The following is a 19,083-nucleotide window of genomic DNA, read 5'->3' as shown; positions in this document are numbered from 1 at the left end:
GAGTTGCCAAGACCACTTTAAATCACCAAGAGATGTGCAAGATCGAGAGGCACCACGGAGAGAATGAAGTTCTGCAGTTCGAAGATGCGATTGCGCAAGAAGAAGATGATTGTGAGCGTTTTTTATGGTTTTTATCTGTTAGGAGCATTTTTGAAATTTTAAAATTAATAAGGACAATTTAGTCTCTATATAATATTGTGAGAGTGTAGGAAAAAAAACACAAGGATGAAAAAGAATCTGCTTTTTATTTTCTACCATTCTCTCCCTTACTCATTTGGCCTTCATTTGGCCTTAATAGTCTCATTTATAAATTGATATTGCACAGTAAAAAAAACCTAAAGTGAATTTTTAAAATTAAAATTAAAATATTATTATATTTTGCAAATGTTTATTTATTTGCTATATTTAAGATTTTCTTTATTTAAGAACCACTTAAAATCAATATGTTGGTATTGAAGTTATCAAATTAACTCTAATCTCTCATACAACTGAGGGATGTGACGACAATTTAAATTTATCTTGTAAACTCCATGCCTATCAATTTGATTCATGATCCACCAATCAACTCCACCACCCTGTCCTAAAATAAGCCTATTTTTGTTGACTCACCTAATTAGCGGGTAGAGAAAGTATTTGGTCCCAAAAGCCCCAAAGTTAAGATTAGAATTAGAGTGGGTTTGAAACACTAAAATATTAAAATAAATTTCAATAAAATAAAATTAAAATGTAATATACTATTACTTTTCTTCACCAAAAATCATAATAATTTGTTCATATGACTGAGAATATATAATAAAAAAAATTGCTTAAATTTATAGAAATTTTATTATTAACATTTTTAAAAATTTTATTAGTTGTGAAACGAATTTTATTTATTTATATTTACATACTACATAATAACTATAACAATATAAGTGGAGTGTAAAATAAACAATGCTCCAAAATATTATTTTAAAAGTAATTGTGTTATCATTATACAAATCTTATTTAAATATTAAACTATTATTCATAAAATACATTTACAATTTCACAATTTTTATAAATTATGAAATGATATATATATATATATATATTGAATAAATATAACTTCCATAAATTATAAATTTAATTAATAAAAAAAATCCTTCTTAATTTAAATAAACCATTAAAGTCAATCCGTAGACGATGAATCCTGCTAGAATTATTTCTTCTTTTGACCACAGTATGGAAAAAGCAGTATTTCTATCTCCATCTTTAAACCAAAACATCTTAGACCTTTCTTTCCAAAACAAATATTGACAGTGAAGAGCATGATCAGACTCCTCTTTAGCAATCTTTTCTTGACAAATAAGCCCATCAATATCAGACATACTAGCAGTCTCTAAGTTTTTGTTGAATACCAAGGAGAAGACCCTGTTTAAGAAGAACTGTATTGTGAACATTACCAAAAAAAAATTATTCAAGTCTTTGAGCTCAATTTCAACCTTTTTAATTTATGTTGCAAAATAAACATAGGATAACCAACAACCTTCTTAGCCCAAGAGTCATGAATAAGCTTTAGACATGAAGTGTTCTTAACCCACATAGAAAAGAAACGAAAATTGCTAACCTTATTCAAAGAATTACTAGCAATACTAGCAAGAATAGGGGAATGATCAGAACATTTTTTAACAAGAACCTAATAAGTACAAGAATCTCATTCATTCAGACACACTCCATTACATAAAGCCCTATCCAGTCTTCTATGAATTCTATGCAACTCTCTCCTTCCATTACATCAAGTATAATAAGATCCAGTCCTAAACTCGTTGAGGAACATATTTTGGACTTTTATAAAACTCTTTATGTTGAGTCTATTTCTCATGTGTAGGTTACATGCAATATAGAAGATTGTATTGGTATTTATATTTATGAGATGGTTTCCTCTGAGGAGAATATGATGTTGATTAAATGTTATGCTTTTTTGGAAATCAAGAATGCTAGTTTTAACCTTAATGGTAATAATACTCTTGGTCTTGATGATTTTGGTGGTGTTTTCGATCACTATTGTTGGAAAATTATTGGGACAGATGTTTGCAACGCTGTCCAACAGTTTTTAAAACAAAATTGGGTTCTCCCTAGAATGAACAATAATGTGGTATCTCTTATTCCTAAGATCCAGAAAGCTGAATCCATTAAAGATTACAAGTCAATTGTTGTTGCTAATTTTAAATTTAAGATTATTTCCAAGATTCTGGAAGATTGGCTTGCTCTTGTGGCTGCCAAAATAATTTCTCCTAATCAGTATGGGTTTGTGCAGGGCAGACATATTTAGGATTGTATTGGTATTGATTTTGAAGCTATTAACATGCTTTCTAAAAAGGTTCGGGGAGGTAATGTGACTTACAAAGTTGATACTCACAAAACCTTTGACACTTTGAGTTGGAAGTTTTTACTATTAGTTTTGTCACGCTTTGGTTTTCACCCCTCATTTGTTTGTTGGATTAGTACTATTCTTTGTTTAGCTATGTTTTCAATCAGAATAAATGGGAATTTGGTGGGATTTTTTCCTTGTAGTAGAGGTGTCAGACAAGGTGATTCTTTGTCTCCTCTACTTTTCTGTCTTGCAGAGGAAGTTCTTAGTAGAGGTCTCTCTAAGCTTGTGAGTGATAAGAAGATTCTACATATGGCTAGCCCGTCAGGTTTTCTCACTCCCTCTCATATTCTATATGTGGATGACATTTTTATTTTCCGTAGGGTGGATAATAAGTCTCTTAGGAATTTGAGTATTTTTCTTAAAACATATGGTGATTTTTCGGGTCAATATGTTAATAATTCTAAGAGTAGTTTTTTCACCATGGATAATTCTGCAAGATTTGTCACCAAAATTCAGCGTATTCTTTCTTGTAGTCATGGTTGTTTGCGTTGGTGCACCAAAGGGTCGATTTCTTCAAGCTTTGGCTGATAAAGTCAAACTGAAGCTACCTCTTGGAAAGGTAAATCTCTTATCATGATGGGTCAGATTCAGTTGGTCAATACGGTGATTACGGGACTTCTAACAATTTGTATAAATGGCATGTTTCTCTTCTTAAGCAAGTTGAGCAATGATGTAGAAATTTTATTTGGACTGGAGATATTATGAAAAAAGGCAAAACTACTGTTAATTGGGCTACACTTTGTTCTCCTTTTGAGAATGACGGTTTAAAGATTATTAACCTTCACCAAGAAAATAATGTTTATCTTCTTAAGCTTGCTTGGAACTTTGCTTATAGCAATAGGCCTTGGTTTTTGCTCTTGAAAGCCGGGATTCTTAAATCAAAATACGAGCTTAGAATGGTTTATAGATCCTCATCTCTTTGGCCTGAAATTAAGCAATTTTATTCTACTATACTAGATTATACTTCTTGGACTGTTGGTACAGGTTCTTTATTAATTTATGGAATAATAAATGGTGTTCTACTACTTCTTTAGCACATATTGCAGGGATATCTGATAGTTTTAGCATTCCGGATACAATTTCTCAGTTTTGGACAGGTTATGATTGGAATATTCCATTGTCTTTACAACAGATGCCTCATCTTTTTAGTCATATCATGGTCAGGGAGGAACATGATATTCCTAATTGGATTCTAGATGAATCTGGTCGTTTCACTCTTAAATCGGCTAGGACTTTCTTCTTGGAACCAGGAGCTCCATGTGGTTGAGGTAAATTAATTTGGTCTTCATTTATTTCGCCTTTCAACTCTCTTGTACTTTGGAAAGTTTTTTCATGGGTGGCTTCCTACAGATCATCTTATTCAGAATAAAGGTTTGCATATTTGTTCTGTGTACGCTTTGTGAAAAGCACGAGTAATCTATTCTACACTTATTTTTTTGAATGCTCTAATGCTTTGGGTATTTGGAGTTGGATTCGGGAGATTTTTCCTACTTCTCATTTCTCTAATAAAGATGATCTTCTTTCTTTTATTAAAAGTGATGGTAGTCCTTTAATTAAATTGATTAAGCTTGTTGTGATAACTTTTTCTATTTGGATGATATGACGTATGAGGAAATTTGCTCGTTTTCAGGATAAGATTAAGGTTTCTCAGGCTATTTCGGTTATTAAAGATTTAACTTGTCTGGTGGGTAACCCGTCTAAAGCTTCTATGAAAAATGATATGTTGGATTTCAATGTGATCAAGTTTTTTGGTATTAATACTCGTACTGGTAAAGTTCTTCGTCCTCTTCCTGTGAGATGTGAGTTTCCTTCACCAGGCTGGGTTAAAATTAACATGGATGTGATTGCTAGGGGATATCCTGGTCTTGTTATTTGTGGAGGTATTTTCTGTGGAAGTATGGGGGAATTTATTGAAGCTTTCTCAACGCTCCTTAAAGTTCAGACGACTCTGGTTGCTGAGTTTTATGGGGTTATACATGCTATGGAGGAAGCTCAAAAGATGGGACTTACTAATGTCTGGTTGGAATGTGATTCTTCTTTGGTTTGTGCTGAGTTTACTGTTAGGACAAATGTTCCTTGGATGCTTCGAAATCGATGAAATACTTGTCTTAATTACTGTGGGAAAATCAAGTTTATGGTTACTCATATTTTTCGTGAAGGGAATGTGTGTGCTGATAAGTTGGCTAATTCAGTATTTATTCATAAAGAATCATTTCATTGGTATAATAGGCTTCCATCTACCCTGTTCTTAGAATTCATTATAAATAAATATAGTCTACCTATGTATAGTTTTTGTTAACATATGTGTTTTGACCTAGTCTCCCCATATTTATGTATTTTTTTTAATAATACTTTTTTTCCATGTTACTTGAAGTGATGACAAATGATTATTGTTACTTGAAGTGTTAGTCTAGCTAAGATGTCAAGTTGCATAGTGATGTATAAGATGAAAACATTTTTATATATATAAAAATAAACCATTAAAGTCTAGTGTATATAATGTTAGTATTGTCTTTTATATACTTATCAATTATATTTTTTAAAAATTGAAAAATATGTCTTATTAATCTTTTAGGATATATTAGAAAATAAGATAATAAAAAAATTACAAATATACGAAGATAATGATAACAATAAAAGTTGGCATAAAACATAATTATTTTGTAAAAAAAATACATTTTAAAATTTTATCTCTAAAATTTGAAATTGTTATTTGAAATGAATAAATTTTTAGTCAATCTGTATAAAATAAACTTAAGAATCTATATAAAATTATTTATAAAAGAATGAGGATAAATTCTGAATATATAGTGTTTATCTTCTTCATTAACAACTATTTTTTTTTCAATTTATATGTTTTTTTCCTATAATTCTTTTTGTAGAGAATCATATGGTGTTAATCTATAGCAACATATAAAGGGATTTTTTTATACATTTTTTTTTCTAATTTTATCTTTTATAATAATAAATTTGACAGTTATTTATTTTAAACTAAAAAATTGAATTTCGAAAAACTTAAAAAATTTAAATTTAGAAAAAAAAAATCTAATTTCTTACCATTTTACCTTTTAAATGATTACTTTTCTTTTAAATTCAAATAATTCACCCCAATAAAAAAACACGTATACAATAAAATAAATTACATACAATACAATAAAATAATAAAGTTATTTATTTTTATAATTAATTTTAATAAAAATATTTTTACAATTTAATAATATATTTTTATTTTAATAATTATTATAATAATAGTAATTTTTTGTCAAAAGAAAAACAGTGTACATTATTTTAGATTATTCATCTTTTAATAAATTAAGTAATTAAATAATTTATTTTTATTTCAAAATAATTAAATAATTTATTTCCTTAAAAAAAACGGGTATATAATAATTTTTCCTTCAGTATATATTTTATTCTTAAAAAATAATATACTCAATTACTATTATAATTTAATAAATAAATTATTTAATAAAATATTTACTCTTATAAATAATAAGTTAATATTCAAATAAAATCATAAATGATATTCTGTTTAAAAAATAATACAGTTACAAATTATCAAATTTTAAATTAATGTTTTATAACATATAACTTATTGTTATAAAATTATAAAATTATAAATTTTTAGATTAATCCTTTTTTTAACAGTAGGAATAAAATATGATAGTTTAAATATATAATAAGAATGCAGAAACACGTATCTTCACAATAATTTAAATTGGATTAAACTGTGAATTTTCTTATAAAGCTTTTTTAATGACTAAAGTTTATCAAATTAATATTTTTTATAAAGAGTTTTGTACCGGCCAGGTCATCAGGTGTGATGACGTGGACAAGAGAAAGGTAGGTGGTCAAGAAGTCAACATAGTCGCCGTATGTAGAAGCGACGTTTTGCAGTATACATAATCGGTTATCGCCGAGATATGTCACCGCCAAGATGAGTCATCGCCCAAGAGAAGGACATCGCCTAAGCAAGACGTCGCCCAAGCGAGACGTCGCCTGAAGAGTCAACCCGCGTGACAAGCATTTCGCAGAGAAGAGGGCCCTCAGTAACCCTAAGTTGGGTGGCGGCACTGTGGGACCCTCCGCACAGAATAAACGATCAAGTCAAAGGGGCAGTGGCGGCACTTTGGGACCCTCCGCACAGAATAAACGATCAAGTCAAAGGGGCACGTGACAATGCCCACGTGCTCATTAAAGATCTCCAAGGAAGGCTGCATGCATGACACGTGATTAATTAGGGCACCCACGAAGTATGATGGCGCGAGAGATACGGCGCTCAAGTTAGAACCCAAGCGGCCACAAGGTTATTCATTGCACTCCAGATAAGGGAAGTCCATGTGCCAGATACGCTCAGATCCTAGGAATAGCGGCGCAAGGACCTTCTCCAAGGAACCCTAGATAAGAGCAGCAGCGCAAAGGTAAACCCTAATTTTCACCTATTTAAAGGGCACGAAGAACCCTAATAAGGTACGCTTTCACAGTTTTTACAAGCTTTAACCTAATTCTCATAGTTACACAGAGCACTAAACCCCAGTTGTTCTTGACGGCGCACCCACTGTGAGCACAAGGCAATTAAGGCAACCCAGTTTTAGCCACACAGTTTCAGTCATTGAGATTATCATACAGTTTTCAGTCACTTTGGTGTTTCTCGCTAGCTGACTTGATCGTCGGAGTGCAAACGGTCGCGAGGGCGCCCCTTTGTTCACTTCTTTCAGGTACTCACAGACGGAGCAGGGCGAAGGTGTCATATCTCGCGAGGACAAGCCACGCGCAAAGACGATCCCGATCAACCGGCTAGAACAAGTTTCTTAAAATTGATGTTTTTTGAAGAAGATTTTTTTTACTTTAATAAGTAAAACCATAGGTTAGACCTTGTCAGTAGAGCTTTTGTAATAAGTTTTTTTTTTATATGCATTTTTTTGACCAAATCCCAAAACACATATGGATAAGGGTCAAACCCTTTAAACTGAACCACATTAAGAGGTTTATCTATGGCTAAATTAAATATAAAGTTTTAATTATTTTTTTTGGAATATACATAAAGATTGTTGTTTCATTTTAATTATTTTTTTTATAATTTATTGTTTATTTTAATTGCAAGTTTAACTATTTTGTATTTTCAAAATTTGTTTTGTTGGTGATGTCAATCATAATACTACATTATGGTGAAAAATGTCATCCAAAATTATTTACCATTTACTTAAATCTTGGGTGATTTTTTAGAAATTCACTGCTAATCTACATTTTCAAGTGATGATCTAATTTCAATTTATGGTTTAATTTTAATTGTGTAAAAGTTTAACATAAATTTAAAACCACTTAACAAAAAATATTTAAAATAATTATGTTAATAATAGAGAATGATAGAAGATGAATCTTATCAAACAAGAATTTATCTGTTTGAACCATCCTTTCAAGATCCAAAATATTATTTTAAAAACTAAAAGATAACAAACAATTTTTAATTTTTTTTAAACTTAGACAACAAGAAATACTAACTAAGAAAATGTCATAACAATATTTAACTGAAAAATGAAAATAATTTAACAAAATCATTAACAAAAGAAATAAATAAAAGACTTAAGAACTTAATCTTACTTGAATATTTTCCAAAGACTGATAATATTTCATATTTAAGATAAGGGATTATTCATTCAATAAATAAATATTTTTCAACATTAATTTAGCCGAAAATTAGCCTACCTATTTTGCTACACTGAAAAGGCAACCTTTTATATATATAAAATAAAAAACTAAATATAAAAATATAAATACTCAAATAGGTTCTTAGCTCTCCCTCTTCTCTCTTTCTCTGTGTCTCAAACCCAAAGAACACGGAGTTGGCGGCGACCCTTTCTCTCTCTCTGATTCCGATCATGGCAGCTGTTGCTCCTACTTCTGACAGTATCCTTTTCTCGTCAAAAACCCTCTTTTTCTATATCGTTTATGTGTTACCCATTGCTTAAAGTTACAATTTTGTTCTTCAATTCTCTGTGCTATGCATGCTAGGTGTGTAATTCACTGATAAGGACTTCTCTGTAATTTTCTTACTCTAATCACACTTATGCGTCATTCTTTGGCTTTGTGAAGTTTAGGTTATGACTAAAACATACATGGTGCTCAATTGGTTTTAAGTCAAAACCCTTTTTTTTTATATCTGAATTTCTTCCTTTTGTAAACTACTTATACATAGTCTAGAGTATGTCAACAAATCTATTCTTAATAGGAAAAGCTCTACTAAGTGTATATTAAGAGTCATGGTTTATCTAGAAAATTTTATTGCTCTGTATAATAATGTTTAGTTGCTCAATTTTTCTTCTTTTTTGCTCTGATGGGTTTTGCTGTTTATCATAGTTATCTTTATTTCTTAATTTCTTGTGCATGTGAATAATGATGCTAGATTAGAAGGAAATGGTTCCTTTACCATAATGCTTAGAAACTGCAGATTTATTGCAAAATTTGACCCTTGATTCGGAGTCAAAACCCATTGGAGTTACCGAGCCTGTGAAGAAGGTACTTCAATGCTTTCCAATTTACTGCTGCATTTTTTTTTGGTCAACTAAGTATGTTTGGTGTTGTTCTATGTTGACTAATCATTGAAGTCTATTTGTGAGCAGAATGGACCTGGTTTTTCCAAGGGTGGGATGGGCAAGCCGTTCAATCCAAATTCAAGCTTTGTTCCAAATGGATACTCTTCGGCCTACTATTATGGAGGTAAGGTAAGCTGCTATGGCTTTTCAGGATAAACATGTTATTGACTGCACAATTGGGGTGCCTAGACTGTACGAGAAATATGATGATGGTTATGTTTCAGGTTATGATGGGCAAGGTGATTGGAATGTTTATTCCAGATATATGAACCTTGATGGAGGGATGACTCAGGTAAAAACTTTGTTCTCTGGTTCCCAATCTTGTGATTATTGTGTTCTTTGTACTAAAAATCATTGGTTGGATCATTTTGTATAAGGTCAATGGGATGAGGGCCATCAAAATTTGTTAGATGTTAGCTTTAAAATTAATTGATGTTGGACTTGTGCTAGCTGCTTCTTTAACTGTGTGGTTGTTTCTGATAGTTCTAAACTGTGCTATAGCCACCATCAAAGTTATGAGTGTGCTTGTTGCATCTGTTCTGAATTTAAACGATTGTTAAGGTAACAGATCATTGCATCTAACAGTGTCCTTCTGTGGATTTTTTTTTCTCAAAGTTCCATCTTGTGTCTTTATTATTGTGTTTAGTTTTGTTTCTCATAATTTTTTATGATAAAATGTAGATAAAAAAAAGCAAGGGAAGCTTTTAGCCATCTAATAAAGATTTTGTTTGTTTGATATAATGACAGGGTGTTTATGGAGACAACTGCTCTTATATGTATCATCAAGGTTATGGTTATATGCCGTATGGAGCATATGCACCGCCCAATTCCTCTTCTCCAATGATTCAACAAGATGGTCAGCATTATGCGCTGCAACAGTACCAATATCCATGCTCTTATTACAAATCTCCAGCTTCTGCTGATGTGTCATTTACTCCAAACAAATTCACTGCTACAGAAGGAGAAATATCAACTGCAGTTGATGCTGATCACGTTGTTTCATCAAATGTTACAAATAAAGGAAACACTGTTAACATGGCCAATAGTGATTTTACAAATAAAAATGGGTTAAAGTCATTTTTAACGAGTTCTCAGCATACAAGTTTGCATTCAAGTGATTCTTATCAAGGGACTAGCTTGCCAACAACTTATGCCCCTTTGTCAGGATATCAGGGCCCAAGAATGGGTACCCATGGTACACAATTGCCAGTCCCGTCAGATGTGTCTTTAATATCTGATAGACAGTCCAAACATGGAGCCAAGGCTGGTTTATCCTCATCAATGGTGCCTGTCAAAGATTTTACTTCTCAAAGGAATCAAGGACTTCTTCAGCAACTTCCACCATTTGCGGTATGTTGGAATGGTGGTCCCTTTTCCTGAGTGCTATTTTCCATGCGGACTAAGTGAGCTTTAAATGATTGGGTTCTTTTTCTCTGTTAAAACCATAAAAAGCTTTAACCTAAGCCTTTGTTCTGTCTGTATTTTGTCAATTGAAAATGTCCAAGCAAATTAGTCTATGTTCATCAACCAACTTGCCATTTATAATATTGTCATATCTGTAAATGTTAGCAGTGCTTTAGTTGTGATACATGTTTACTTGATCATAATACTATGTAAATGCTTCATTTCATGTAGATGCCATAGATCCTCCCTTTGTTTATTGTGGCTTCTAGTAAAATCAATTCAAAATTTAACCTAATATGATTTCTTAATGGCAGAACATGAATGGTTCCAGACATCCATCTGGACTTGAACTGGTTTCTGGATTCATGAATGGGATGTATCCAAGCAACAGGATGTACGGCCAATATGGGAACACATTTAGGGCTAATTCTCGTTTTGGATCTAGAATGGGCTCGGTTGATTATAAGCGTAATGCCACAGGTCATGGCTATGGTCTTAACCATTTTAAAAAAAGTATGGATGGTTTCAGTGAGCTAAACAAGGGACCAAGAGCTGCCAAAAGTTCTGATTATAAAAATATAAAGAGTCCTGGACCTGTTACATTACTACTTAAAGGACAGAACCTTCCAGTGAAGAGCGATAACAAAGAAGTTCTTTTGGTACCCAATAAGGAACAATACAATGGGAAATTATTTTCTGAGAATTATTCTGATGCCAAGTTTTTTGTCATCAAATCCTATAGTGAGGATGATATTCATAAAAGCATAAAGTATAGTGTTTGGGCAAGTACCCCTAATGGCAATAAAAAACTGGATGCGGCATATCAAGAAGCAAAGGAGAAGACTGGTGGCTGTCCCATATTTTTGTTATTTTCGGTCAGTGTCACATGCAGCATTTAATTGGCCAATTATTAGATTTTCTTGGTTTCTCTAATCCACTTGTCTCTTCTCATTCATTTTCCCTACAGGTCAACACTAGTGGGCAATTTGTTGGTTTAGCAGAGATGTTGGGTCCTGTTGATTTTGGTAAAAGTGTAGATTATTGGCAGCAGGACAGGTGGACTGGTTGCTTTTCTGTGAAGTGGCATGTCATAAAGGATATTCCAAATAGCGTGATGAGGCACATAACACTTGAAAACAATGAAAACAAACCTGTAACGAATAGCAGGGATACTCAGGAGGTATTTTCTTAGCAGCTTGTTTCATGATCAACTTGGATCCTCTAAAGCTAAATCGCTCTACAGCCATGGTGCTACAAAATCAGGACCATTGATTGGTTAATATAACAGTAACTAATAAAGAGGGAATATGATCAATGGTCATTATTTCTGATGCAGAGGCTGCACAGGATCTTTATTGGTTTTATGATACCCCCTGAATCCCCACCTCACAACTAAATGCTTGTATATGTCTCTTCTGCAGGTTAAGTTTGAGAAAGGAGTTCAAATTGTGAAAATTTTCAAGGAGCATTTAAGCCAAACATGCATCTTGGATGATTTTGGGTTTTACGAGGCTCGTGAAAAGGCAACTCAAGAGAAGAAATCTAAGGAGCAGCAGTTCCCTAAACAGGTAATATTCATGTCTTTGCAGCATGTAGTACAACTTCCCACATTTTACATGTTTCTTCAAACTTTAGAGTGCTTTGTTTTATTAACATGTAACCTAAATTGAGGATCGCATGAACCTTACAAGATATTTTGTTCAAAACAGATCAGCAAACCCAGTGATTTAACTATTGGGACAGTCACATTGCTAAAGTCTCTTGATGCTACCTTGATGAATGAAGCTGCTACTGCAAATACAGCAGAAGATAGAATGAATTCAGAGTCAGAGGGGCTACTAGAAGGGGATGGATCGACCACAGCACCTGAAGACTCTTCTAAGAGCTGTTAAACCAATGATAGGAACTCCGTAATTTTTGTTTTGTTTTTTTTTTCCTTTTCCTTAGTGATGTAGTGAGTGGTGGTGTTTTTAGTTTCAAAATCTCTTTGCTTATGTGATCTTGGTCTGGAGTGGAGTATCTGATTTCAGCTTTTTTTTGTCCCGTTTAATAAAACGTGTTTGTTTTCGGTAGTCATAAATTTCATGGTAGGTCAAAGAAAGTTTAAACTAAAATATATTTTGCTTTATCAGAGTAGCCTTTTGCTATAAAGTTGTTGAATCAACCGAGTCTAGTTTCAATTTGGTTAATGGATTTGTGTACATAATTATGATCTATGTCTTTTTGACAATTCCTTCGACATCTCTACATATATAGTAGGATCGTAAGTTTAAAACATTCATATTACATGTGTTTTATAAAACTTTTCTTTTAAATAAAACTTAATAAGAATAAAATATGTCTTTCCATTTTGAAAATATATCATTCTCTCAATTATCACATAAAATAATTAGTGTTATAAATCTTTGTGCAGTGAAATTAGCTTTCTTCGAATCTAAACATGTTCACTTCATATTTTTTTCTAATCACGCTTTCCAAATCCAAACACATCTAATGTAATAAACTCATTCAAAAATCTTTATACGCTATCCAAATCCAAACACATTATCCAATGATAATAAAGAGTTTCTAATTGGCATAAAGATGGTTTGGGGTTGTATTATGTAATCATAATGAATGTCTGTCTTGCAAAAAAAAAAATACATTAGAAGCTATAAACTTTATTAACTTATCAAATTTTATAATTTTTTGCATAAATATATATTCAATTTTATCGAGTAAAACAAATTTAGAAAATTAAGTTCTACTATTCCTTTCATAAAAAAGTTACAACCTTTTCTTCAATTCGTTATAAAGATATATATATATTTAAATATAAACATATATGTTAATTTAATAATTTAAAATTTAATCTTAAGAAAACAAATCTGATTTTTTATAGTAAATAATTAAATTAAATATTTAATTCTTATTTTCCCCCACTTACACAATATATATAATGATTCCTATTAAGAAATTCTTGACCTTTAGACGTTCCGGGAAAAATGAAAATGATTACGTGAGACTAGAAATGATGAAAGGCTTATTTTGCGATTAGCTTAAATTCATGTTCGCAATTGAGGTAGGAAGCGTAAAGAGAAATGTAGTAAATTTAATTACTTGAAAGAAATCGACAAAATGGATAACAAAGGAGATTTGTGGCACAGCAGAGTTCTCCTTTCTTGGATTGAGCCTTTCAAGATTTTTGACTTGGTAACATGATGCTCCGTTTTAGAGTGAGCAAAAAGCCAACAAAAAGTGTTTTTTTTATCCAAATAGATAGTTGTGTTGAGTTAAGGGTGAGCCTTAGGAACAAGATGCTCATCATCACCACTCTGTGTGGAAGCTGTTAAATGAGGTAGCTAGCTTATTTCAACTTCTCCATGGCTTCTTTTCTTTCCTTATCTCTTCCCAACCTCAACTTAATCAAGGCCTCCTCAGCAGCAAACACCTCTACCACCACTCTTCCCACTGCTGATTCACTCACTCAGAAATTTGGCAGAAAAGGCATCAAGTTCTTCGACTCTGATAACATCCCCATTGTGGAGCTCACAATCAGAAATGGCAGCTCCTTGAGGCTAAGCATACCTGATGCTCATGTCACATCATACAGACCAAAAGTTCATTGGAAAGATGATGGTTTCGAGGAGGCTCTTTACACAATTCCTGCAACTGAATCCGCTCCATACAAGGCTAAAGGTGGGGTTGGTTTGGTCATGAATGAAATACTGCAACCTGGAGCCAAAGGGTTACTCCCTTCCACTTTAGAGTGGACTGTTACTGATGTTGACTCTGATGCCATTGATGCTCTCCAGGTACCCTTTGATTCCTCTTTCTTATAGTCTTCTTTTGCATGTGAATCTAGCACTGAAACTTGGTGTTCTTGCTTCTATTCTATTTCCCTCAGGTTGAATTGAGCTGCACTAGTAGATTCTTTGATCTCACATACATCGTGACTCTCTATCCTGTGAGCATGGCCACAGCAGTGGTAGCTAAGAACCTAGGCCCCAAGCCTGCCACTCTAACCAACGCTATACTAAGCCATTTTAGATCTAAGACAAGAGCTGGAACAGCAGTTCAAGGCCTCAGAAGCTGCTCATATATCCCTCACTCTCCTCCATCTTCTCCTTTTCAAATCTTGACTCCATCTGAAGCTACCTTATTTGAGCCTCCTAGATGGTTTTCCTTTGGTGCTGAACCTGAAGTCAAGTTTGGTACGTGGGGTAAGCAAGATTTGACCATGACCCTCCTTGAGAATAAGATGAGTAGAGTTTATTCAGCACCTCCAGAGGAAAGATTAAAGACATTCTATAATACCCCTCCTTCCAAGTACGAAACCATTGACCAGGTTAGAATGATTATCAAAGTGTACCCTCTGATCAAACATCAGAATATTTTGAAATTCAGATTTACTAATTATAAATACTTAATACCTTTTTAGTCTTTTCATTGATAAAAAGTAATGTGACTTTAAAATCCCATCAGAAACTACAGATATTTTTGTTTTATGTAGAGAGACAAGAACATATGTTGTTAGAATTTTGTTTCATGCACCTTATTTTGTGAAAGCTTTTGCTGAATAGCTCCTGGTCGATTTTCAGGGACGTGAGATTTTCTTCAGGGTGATAAGAATGGGTTTTGAGGATATTTATTTATCAAGCCCTGGTTCCTTGTCAAAGAAATATGGAAAGGACTACTTCATCTGCACTGGCCCTGCTTCATTACTGGTGCCTGTGACTGTGAATCCTGGTGAAGAATGGAGAGGGGCACAGGTGATTGAACATGATAATCTAACATGATTAGTGTGTTCCGAAAATCCACTGAGAAGTGTGAAATCGTGTTTGAGATGTGAAATTAAAGTATAACTTAGTTTCACAGTAAAGTTAAAAAACCAAACGCAACATCTGCACCTTTCATTTTTCTATCTTTCTTCCTTCATGCTTCACTCCATTTTTAATTTTTTTATTAGTTTTTTTTTCTTTCTGGAGCAGGATTTGTGTCGTTCTTTCCAAAAGTTATATATATTGTTATTTGGTCTATATGTTCAATAGTAAAATACCATATCAATAAAAGAAGTTACATAATGCTTGCAGATTTTTCATTTCAATGGATCCCTTGAATGCATTTTGGAGCCTAAATGATCAAAACTACTTATAATACTGTACTTGTTATATTTGACATGAGATAAAACCTGTTATTTGAGCAAGAAGAACAAATTATGATTAAGCTAAAAACATCATTAGCCGTAGTTTAAAATTTTAAGCGTAAGCAACCTTTAACTCAAGTTTCTAATTATGTTAAACTCGTTAGAGAATCTTATAATTTTAAAAATGGTAGACACTCTTGTCTTTGTTTATTTTCTAGACTGTTTACCTAGTCTGATTTTTCCGAACTTAATTATTTTGTTATGAAAATTATGTATACACTCTTGAGCATTTATTTATAATGAACAAGACTCGTACCAATCTATTCAATCATTTAAAAATAAAGATTTTTCTCAACGTTTTATTTGAGTAAAGGTGATGGCAAGCGATATATGTGACGGTTAATATGCATTTCTCTCAAAATTTTAATGGTAAATGAAACTGAAATAGGAGGGTTCGTGTTATGTTTAAAATGTGTATATGTTTGCGTTCTACTACTCCATTTTGTTTTTTGAGAAAAAAAAATTACGCATTGAAATAAATTCCAATCCGTTGTTAACACAGATGATTTTAATAGATGCCTGAAATTGATTTTGTGCAAAATGTAATGAATGATTCTAAGAGATGTTGGATTTCAGATTTGTGATTCATAAGAAATAACCCAGTACATCTAGTGATGGAAACCGTCCAACCACACAATCCATAATAAGGAGGATGAAGACCTAGAGGTTGTTTATTGATTTAATTGCAAATATGGGTCTAATTGGGCTTTTGTTTATTTTTGTAGGCCCAATCAAGAGAACAACTCTAGGGTGAAGGAATGTACAAACATATCCAAGAAGACCTCAAAGTCATCAAAACATAAACTACAACTTTGGCCAGAAGAACACAAGAAGACTGAGTTTTTGCTGACTGGTCAACATTATTTATGGGTCAAGCTTTAGCTTAAATAAATTGTACAAAGTTGTTTAGAATTTCATGGGCCATGTATTGGGCCTAGTAGCATACAACAATTGGACCAAGTAGCATAGGTTTTTGGGTTTGGGCCAATAGTAAAATAAGTCTAGTTAGGGTTAAAAGTGACTATTTAGAGTAACAATTGGGCTTCTTTGAGCCCAATGTAACCCTAAAACGTCTAGGGTATATGGGAGAACGAAAATATCTAGGCATGGAGCACATGGACGTCCACATAGCAACATAGGAGTGAAGATGATTTAACATGGAAGGTGTGAGCTAAACATGGAAAACATGACTCGACATGACACCTTCTCATTGAAGAGTTTTATTTTGAATTTTTAAATTTTGGCTCCAAAATGTTTAGCCCTCTCTCCTATAAATTGAGGTGCTTGGCTCATATTTTTGTAAGAATAATGAATGAATGAAATTGGTGCCAAAGTTGCTAGCCAAATTCTCACTCTTGTCTTGCCTCCTTAGGATAGACACTTCAGTCTTCTTCTTCACCTAGCTCAAGTGATATGGCCCAACCAATCATTCTTCATACCTAGCATGAACCTTCAAGGAATCCATAGCTCCAAGTGAGCCTCCTTGCACGCATACTCCATTGAAGCTTTCGCAATTAATCTCAACATTCAAGAATTCCAATCGATCATGAAGGCACAATCCATCATCTAGTATAGTCATCGAATATAATGAGAAAAAAACGTTTTTCAAAATGATTTGGGGTTTCATGAGGACCCCAAATGTCACAATGCAATAGATTAAATGGAGAATGAAAATTTATTGTCATAAAGGAAAGGGTAGTCTTATCTGTTTAGCTTTGGGAGAAATACTACAATTATTATGAATGGAAATGAGATTTTTACTGATAGGTAGTAATGAAGATGCAAGTTGCAAACGCGCCAAAGAAGGATCTCTGAGGCACTTGTGCCATAAATCAGGGTGGGTCGAAATTTGAGATGCGCGGGCTTGGTTTGGAAGAGGGGCATGTAGTATAAGCCTGCGTATTGTTTACCTGAGCCAATCATCTTCCCCCGTAGCCAAGTCCTGCAAAACGCCTTTAGTGAATTGGTTATCTTAATAACGAACATGAGATTTTAAATTGAAAGAAGGAACACAAAGAACATCTTGGAATTTAATCGTGCCCGTAGATGATATGGTTGCAGTTGAGCCTGTGGACAGATTAACATTTGGAATAAAGATAAAGTGTGTGTGAAAAATTGTGAATAAGATGCAATGTGATCGGTTGCTCCGCTATCCAAAATCCATAGTTTCGTAGACGCATAATCAACAAACAAGTTGTGGGCACACATTATAAACGCGCCACTTTTACCATTATTGTTGATCGGTGTTATGATACCATATAAGATAATAGTATATAAGAAGATGGTAAGAAAAATGGTAATGTCTTATTCTTCTGTGTGTATTTACATCACTCCATATATAGAAACATATACAAGTGTATGAAGACTTTCTCTTTAAATTACAAGCTACAAGCTAATTATGTAGTGAATCACTAATCATGAGATTCTATCATTATCAAATTAATTGCCTATAATTACATATAATTGCGTCGTATAATTTGATAATCATTATTACTTAATACTGATCGTTGGGTAGCTATGAGCTATCTTCATTGTCTTCTTATTTTTCTTCTATTATTTGATGAGCTCTTTCATTGAGAAGCATTAAATGCATGACATGCAACATGAATTTCTCTTCTTCTTTCTTTCTTTCACGCAAACACTTTGATAGCTACAATACTTATTTTCCTCACTAAGAGAATATTTTATACCAAATAATTGTTAAAAATGCACACCATATCAAATGAAGCACATGCACTCATGTTTTGATCAACTTTTGTAAGATGCAATGCAATTGCTTTATGTTTTTCAAGCTTTTGGCTTGTTGTGTTTAAGCGCATAATCAAAACTTCCATGCAATTGCTTTATGTTTTTCAAGCTTTCGGCTTGTTGTGTTTAAGCACACAATCAAAACTTCTAGGTTGGGGATTAGATAAATTAATGGGATTTGATTTTAGTATTGCGTACAAAGGAAATATTGCAATTTATCTAGAAATAAAGGTAAAGGCACTTTAGCAACACTCTTAATTTAGACATCTCTGTTAATTGAAAAGGAAAAAAATTCCTAGAAGGCAGATCATAAGTCATATCATTTAATTGACAATCCATTTTTTTTATACAACAACATTACAACCTCAATACTATTATTTTAATATTTTTTCCATATCATTTAATTACAAATTTACCATTTATTATATATATTTATATCAAAACCCATTACATCAAGAGTTTTATACAACTTTTAAAATTGTCAAAACATCATTTTCCTCGTACATAAAGAAGATAGTGGACAAAATATGACAACAACCTTACAAGCACTATACGTATGATGGAGAATTTCTTGGAAGGAAAGGCAAGCTTGTGGTTGGAAATGATGTAGGTCTGAAGACTAAAATCCTCTGAAACTTTCATAATTCAACCAATAGGGGTCATTCAGGTTAATTATGAGCTAACTTACAGGATAATCAAAGAACAGTTTCATTGGAAATGAATGCAAAAGGTGGTAAAGAAATGGGTAAATAAATGTA

General features: G+C 32.8%; 2 protein-coding genes across 3 annotated transcripts; both read left to right on the top strand.

The window, feature by feature from the left end:
* The first annotated feature begins 8,167 nt into the window (after positions 1-8,167).
* LOC137813851 (YTH domain-containing protein ECT4) lies at positions 8,168-12,464 on the top strand. 2 transcript variants are annotated; one of them, XM_068616295.1, is made up of 9 exons: positions 8,168-8,302; positions 8,835-8,911; positions 9,016-9,112; positions 9,213-9,280; positions 9,736-10,338; positions 10,707-11,267; positions 11,360-11,572; positions 11,814-11,960; positions 12,102-12,464. In XM_068616295.1, the coding sequence occupies exons 1-9, from the start codon at positions 8,275-8,277 to the stop codon at positions 12,282-12,284; spliced, it is 1,977 nt and encodes a 658-aa protein (XP_068472396.1). In that variant the 5' UTR covers positions 8,168-8,274; the 3' UTR covers positions 12,285-12,464. The 2 variants fall into 2 exon arrangements, with proteins under 2 accessions (XP_068472396.1, XP_068472397.1); XM_068616296.2 differs by having other exon boundaries at positions 8,180-8,302; positions 9,016-9,117.
* A 995-nt stretch (positions 12,465-13,459) lies between these two features.
* PNSB2 (NDH-dependent cyclic electron flow 1) lies at positions 13,460-15,478 on the top strand. Its single transcript, XM_068616294.1, has 3 exons — positions 13,460-14,186; positions 14,279-14,719; positions 14,973-15,478. Exons 1-3 carry the CDS (start codon positions 13,755-13,757, stop codon positions 15,168-15,170), a joined length of 1,071 nt encoding a protein of 356 aa, XP_068472395.1. The 5' UTR covers positions 13,460-13,754; the 3' UTR covers positions 15,171-15,478.
* The last annotated feature ends 3,605 nt before the right edge of the window (positions 15,479-19,083 follow it).

The sequence above is a fragment of the Phaseolus vulgaris genome, chromosome 1 (genome assembly GCF_051622355.1).
Source record: "Phaseolus vulgaris cultivar YP4 chromosome 1, ASM5162235v1, whole genome shotgun sequence".
NCBI lineage: Eukaryota > Viridiplantae > Streptophyta > Magnoliopsida > Fabales > Fabaceae > Phaseolus > Phaseolus vulgaris.
Note: the sequence above shows the minus strand (reverse complement) of the source record. Positions and strands in the feature narration are given on the sequence as shown.

Bases quoted from the DNA above. Each gene is read 5' to 3' on its own strand.
- LOC137813851 (XM_068616295.1), top strand. From the start codon at position 8,275: ATGGCAGCTGTTGCTCCTACTTCTGACA. The intron at 10,339-10,706 runs GTATGTTGGAAT...TCTTAATGGCAG, and splicing joins AGCAACTTCCACCATTTGCG to AACATGAATGGTTCCAGACA. The intron at 11,268-11,359 runs GTCAGTGTCACA...TTTTCCCTACAG, and splicing joins CCATATTTTTGTTATTTTCG to GTCAACACTAGTGGGCAATT.
- PNSB2 (XM_068616294.1), top strand. From the start codon at position 13,755: ATGGCTTCTTTTCTTTCCTTATCTCTTCCCAACCTCAACTTAATCAAG. The intron at 14,187-14,278 runs GTACCCTTTGAT...TATTTCCCTCAG, and splicing joins ATGCCATTGATGCTCTCCAG to GTTGAATTGAGCTGCACTAG. The intron at 14,720-14,972 runs GTTAGAATGATT...GTCGATTTTCAG, and splicing joins AGTACGAAACCATTGACCAG to GGACGTGAGATTTTCTTCAG.